This window comes from Drosophila subobscura, chromosome O (genome assembly GCF_008121235.1).
Source record: "Drosophila subobscura isolate 14011-0131.10 chromosome O, UCBerk_Dsub_1.0, whole genome shotgun sequence".
In the NCBI taxonomy this organism is placed as follows: domain Eukaryota; kingdom Metazoa; phylum Arthropoda; class Insecta; order Diptera; family Drosophilidae; genus Drosophila; species Drosophila subobscura.
The window spans coordinates 11,258,738-11,264,763 of record NC_048533.1 but is presented as its reverse complement, the minus strand read 5'-3'; the positions used below and the strand labels follow the sequence as shown (position 1 = coordinate 11,264,763).

The following is a 6,026-nucleotide window of genomic DNA, read 5'->3' as shown; positions in this document are numbered from 1 at the left end:
TCAACCAAACATAAAAGTCCATTATATAGACATTAGGCATAGGTTTTTCTTTCTTTTTTGGGTGAAGTTTGGGGCATTGTTTGGTCTGCGAGTTTAATGCTTTGACAGGCCATAACACAGACAAGGCTGACAACAATGCCATTAGTCCCGCACAAAGGGGTAGCATGGGGCCCTATGACAATTGACAACATGAGCAGCGGGGCAGGGGCAGTGGCATCTAGAAATTATCAATGGTTTTCCCCCACTCCACACAGCATAAGCCACAGCGTCCACAGTTGGTGTGAACCTCTACGGCCGCTGATACCATTCTGATCGGTTGCTAATCGCTTGCTAAGCTGCCAGATACTTTGATTACACTGTGCTACACGGTTAATGCCACATTTTTCAGTGGCTCTGTGATGAGTTTTGAAATTTTTACTCTTATTTTTGGGGTAACTTTTTTGAAGTTTTTTTGGTAATTTTTTCAAACTTTTGTATGGAAATAATTAACAAAATTGAATCAATCGGGAAGACTAATTTCGAGGCAACAGAAACTGCAGCATCTTAAGCAGCAGTAGAACCTAAAGAGGGAGTGCAGTAACTGGAGGACCAACATCAAACATTGCTGCTGGAAAATGACTCTGAAATTACTCTTGATGAAATTGTTTCCTGTTAAATGACAGATTCAATGCCAGCTTTAAATGTCAAATTGGACTTTGTTAGTTTGTTTTCCAGCATCAACTTTCTTCACTCTTATTTCCCATGGTTTTCTGTTAAAAATTTGTATAAGAAAAACCAACACCGCAGCACTTTCTTCGATCACTTGTTCAGCCATTTCTGTCCCTATCTAGTCTCTAGTCTTCAACTAAGACGCCTGTTGTGCAGTGTTATTAGATTATTCTTCACTCAAAGCGCAGCCATTCTGTCTGTTCTTTTCTTTTCTTGTCTGCATTTTAGTTGTCTGGCTATTTCCTAGAAGTCTAAAAGTCACAAAAAAAAGAACAAAACCAAATGCTGACCACGTTTTGTTAGCAAGTTGCAACGCTGCAACATCCGGCTGCTGCAGAGCGAACGAACACGCCTCAGCTCGTGTAATATGCAAACTAGAGACGAGACTCCAGCAGCAGCAGCAGCAGCGATAACTGTACAGATAAGAGCGGTAGCCACAGAGACAGCGTACGCTTACAAATTGCAGGCAGTGTGTTGTGTGCAAAAGGAAATCCTCACAGGTAAATCTGTCTCTCTCGCTACCTCACTGAGAGTTACCTGCGAAAACTGTGTGTGGAGGGGCAGGCGCAGGCAGCTGCTGTCAAATAAGGATTAAATCATATACTAAATATCGTTATACCTGCCAGCTATCATCTACCCATCGATCGGATCACGGACACACCTCCATCTGCCTGTGATCCTAGGTAGCTCTAATAATTTTCTGCATAAAACCCTTCCACGACAGCGACAGACGACACATTCCCGCTGCAGCCGTTGAGCAAGCAACACAACAAAAAACCTCTAAAAATTAACCACAAATTCTGCGTGAAATATTTCTAACCATTATGGAGCTGATACTCGCCGATCCCGCTTATAAGAGCATCATTGAGGGCGCCAAGGAATGCTTTCTGCCGCCGCCGGAGGAACGTGTACCCAACTATCTGGACAACCTGCACATTATATTCTTTGAGCAGATCTTCGAGGCCATTGACAATCTCAGCGATCAGGTGCGCTTGGCACGTGCATATCCACAGTTCATACCGGACATCCTAAAGATCTGGCAGAAGCGCTTGAACATGATTGTGGGACCGAACACAGCGTTCCTGGGTCTGCTGGATATCGAGGATTATGTGTTCTTCATGGATCACATGGCTGATCGCTTCAAGGAGCTGCATGTCAATGAGGACGGTGTGGGCTCGTTTGCCCAGTTCTTCGATTATATACGACACCTGAACGACATAAATGTGCTGCGTTTGCCGGCTGTGGAGACTTGCATACTGGCTGGCAATCCCAACACGGTGATCGATGATGATATTCGCGATCTCACACAAATGCTGCCCAATCTGAAGCGTTTGATCAGCTGCATGAACATCTCGGGCGCTTATATTTGGTCTTTCCGTAAGCTGGAGGAGCTCGTTTTCAACTCGTTGTACCATTCGGTGCCACTGGACAGTCGCTGGATACAAGAGATTTGCCTGAGCATGAAGCAACTGCGCGTCCTGGACATTACCGATCACTTTGACAGCGGCGTACGCCTCACGGACATCAAGCTGCCGAATCTGGAGGTGCTCAAGATCAATCTGAGCAGCGTGGAGTGCATGATATCGGATGTGCTGCAGTTGCCCAAGCTCAAAAAGTTAGCCGTTCGCTTCGATGACTCGCGGCAGTTGCACGCCGATCAGGAGACCATTTTCCAGCAGATAATTGTGGCCAAAAGTGAGTCCATTACACGCATTGCCCTGAACAATGAGGTGGTGCAGCTGCCACCACGTTGGCATCAGAGTTTGCTGCTGGAGCTGCCGCAGCTCAAGAAATTGGTGTGCGAGAATTGGTATCATGATGATTTCTTCCTCGATTGCCAGCACATCCCTTGCCCACAAATGGAGGTGCTCAGCTTCAGTGGCTGGGAAATAGTGCGTGAGTTTAAGCTCCTCGAAATGGTGGCCGAGTGCACAAAGTTGCAGCATCTCGCCTTGAATGGCTACCACAGCAATCAGGATCGCTTGCAGAAACTCGTGCACATACGCTGGGAGGAGAAGAATGCCAAGCCCTTGCAGGTATTCAGCGACATTATGTGGACCACTTTGATGCCCGAGGAGTACCAGAAATGGTCCAACAATAAGTATGTTCAAGTGACTTGCGATGGCAGCGAGTACGACTACCAGGAGGATGGTTTTGAGTTTGATTTCGTTTAGATCTAAAGACAAACTTTTTGGATTGTATATAATTTTTTAAAGGCATCAAATTTAATGTTTCTGTAAGATTTATTTTATTATTGCTTAATTTTTATTGTAAATACACAAACACACGCATCAAACACGCTTCAATTTCTATCATTTATTTCTTCCCTCCTTTGCGTTTTCAAAGCAATTTTCCAGCGAGCGCTTTAGGGTCTCACAAATGGAAAAATCAACAGAGTTTATGGCCTGTACGCCGCTTAAGGGGACTGTGTACTCACATGTGTATGACCTCCACTGGCCGCTCCACAGTCTTGGCCACTGCCACTCCACTCTCTTGGCCACTCCACACACTTTTAGCCACTCCACTCCTCACTTTTGGACCGCTCCAACTCTTTTTGGCCAAGTTAATTTTGCGAGGCATAAATTATTTGATTTGATTGAGTCGGAAAATGAGTTCGCAAAATGCCCAAAGCGTTTTTTCCCAACGCAGTCAGCCGGTTCCACCATCCGCACGTTCCCTGCTCCCTCTCCACTCCTTTCAACTCTTTCAAGTGGTCATCAGGTTTTGGCTTTTTTTTTGGCTTTGGTACTCTGTACTTTCAGGGTACACATTGTTGGGTTCTTTCATAGGTTATAGCCATGGCTGTATAGGACTAAATAATATACCCTTTATGCTTGGTATTTCCGTAAAAAATGCTGTAAAATGTGGCAACAATCTTTAGGCATGCAAAATGTTAAAGATCAGCTGGGAGTTTCAATAAGTAATGATTTTTAGCTGCCATTACAAGCATTTTACGGGTAAAAGGCGTGCTAAAAGTACACGTAAAAAATATGCCATTTGATTTATAATCTCTTTTGAATATTTTCTAGGCATAAATGACGAAGAAAGCTGTCAATCAAACTGTGGGAAGACTAACGAGCTACAAAATTAGGGAGCTCTTCAACTTTAAGACGAATTTTTTGCACCGAAATCTGGTGTTCCAGTTAAATTGAATTAATTAAATAATTACGCATGGAAAAGGTACTAAAAATGGAGTTTCCCAAGTAAAATAATTCAAGAATCTTTCCAATTTAAATGCCCAAAAATCGCACACCAAAGATGCTCTGCATTGTTTTGATCCAATTTCCCTTGCCACAAGAAAATAATTAAACAATTTTGTTTGTTGTGTGAAAAATGCTTAGCCACAAAATGATTTACATAATTATTTCTTCTACCACCCAAAAATAAAAGTTTTGGGCATATTTTGGCTTTCGATTTTCTCAGCATTACGTGAGCCATGCGACTGCGGACGGAGGCTGGCCGGCCTGTCTCCTGGCCTAAATTATTGGTCGCACTGACAAGTCAACACAAAGTCCAGCTATAGGGGCCTTATGGGGGGGACTAATTTGTGGGGCAGCAATCGAGAGATTAAAATGCAAACGAAGGCGACTCGGCGACGACAGTTTGAAGTGGACAAAAATTTAGAAATAATGGACTATTAATTTATGGCCAGCCAGCAGCGGCAGCAGCAGCCGTTGCAGTTGCCATTTCCCAAAAAGAGACCTTTTCTTTTTGTTTTTTTGGCTATCTATGCGTTGAATGTTGGCTGCATATTTATGGGTTTTTCATTAATTGACTAATTGCAGGGGGGCACAACACACACAGAGTGACCCCCAAAGGGCAGGCCAGTCCAGGGCAGGCCGCCACTTAAGGCCCAAAACTAATGCCAACCAATTAAAGGCGGCTCTCGAAACATTTTGCCTAATTTCTCTATTAATTTTATTTAACATGACACTGGGGGCTGGGGCGTAAACAATTCGTCATGGTCTGGTAAAAAAAAAAGTGTATCGAATTTCTAGTTAAAAATTGGAACAGAAGTTCGAAGCCAGATTACAACCGATTCGTTCAACGCCATAACTATATGGATTTTGCAGCAGCAGGCTCGAAGCGAAACGAATCAAATTAAATGTATTGGAATTGAAACAGATTTTTTAACATAATTAAATTAAACATAAAAGGTCCGCTTCACTTAAGTGGTGCAGTGTGTTGCGGATAATGTTGCCAGCCCATGGCTTTGACCATAAATACAGCGATAAGCCCCACAAGCGGCATGGCGTTTGATATCCACAGAGAGAAAGAGAGAGATATTTTTGTGAGAGAGTTTGGGGAAATGCAGTGGCTGAAATGAGAGCTTGTAGCAGATCAGCAGGTGTGGGCTTATCTTTACAGATCTTTAGATATCTTTGATTGGGAGCAAATGAGAGCGCTGATGGATGTGCTACAAGTTGCTAGAAGTGTTGCAGCTGACAAGCCTCAGGTTAAGGGTGCAATTTAATATTAAAAGTGTTAATTGAACATTAAGGAATATTTTAAATACAAATTTCTTTACTTTATTTTATTTTAAAATATTTTTTAAACACTTTAAAGACAATCTGCAAAACGCTAAAATTTTATTTATATTTTATTTATACATTTCTGTACTATATTTAATTTTTATTTTTACTTGAACATTAAGGAATATTTTATTTATATTTTATTTACAAATTTTTTTACTTTTTTTAATTTTAAAATAATTTTTAAACGTTATAAAGAAAATCTGCAATCAACTAATATTTTATTTATACTTTTCTTTACTTTACTTTATTTTCAAATATTTGTTTTAAACACTTTTATGACAATCTGCCATCAGCTTCCACACCCGTTCAAGCTCACTATTTCCAGCTCAGCTTGCACTTAAATTTACCTTTAATTTCCCTGCCATTGCGATCACTGCCCATCGATCTCTCTGCCACTTCCACGAAACCTTCAACGCACCGAACCAACAGACAGGCTGGCTTACCAGGTGGTCTTTGCAAAAGCAGAAAAAAACACAGCCTCAGACACCGAGTCGGGGTAAGAAACAAACACAAAACATTAACACAAGTGTCAACAAATCTTAACGAGGCATACAAAATGTTTGGATCGCCCCCTCCCTGTAAGACCCCCTCTCCACTCAGCTAACTAGCTAAACGTTGACAAATCGTTTGGTAACTCAATACTCTTTTTCATTTGTAATGCAAAAAGACACACACCAAAAGATACAAATAAAATAGAAAGAAAAAAGTAAGACACTATTTTTGGGGTCTACGCACAATGCTCGTTACACAAAAGACAAGCCGTGACACAAGATAAATGCTTAC

The 6,026-nt window shown here is 41.8% G+C and overlaps 1 protein-coding gene across 1 annotated transcript; it reads left to right on the top strand.

Moving 5' to 3' along the window:
• Positions 1 to 1,338: 1,338 nt before the first annotated feature.
• On the top strand, positions 1,339 to 2,921 carry LOC117898298. Its single transcript, XM_034807569.1, has one exon. It carries the CDS (start codon positions 1,533 to 1,535, stop codon positions 2,880 to 2,882), a length of 1,350 nt encoding a protein of 449 aa, XP_034663460.1. The 5' UTR covers positions 1,339 to 1,532; the 3' UTR covers positions 2,883 to 2,921.
• Positions 2,922 to 6,026: the final 3,105 nt, after the last annotated feature.

Excerpts from the sequence above, each read along its gene's own strand:
- LOC117898298 (XM_034807569.1), top strand. The coding sequence starts at position 1,533 with ATGGAGCTGATACTCGCCGATCCCGCTTATAAGAGCATCATTGAGGGC.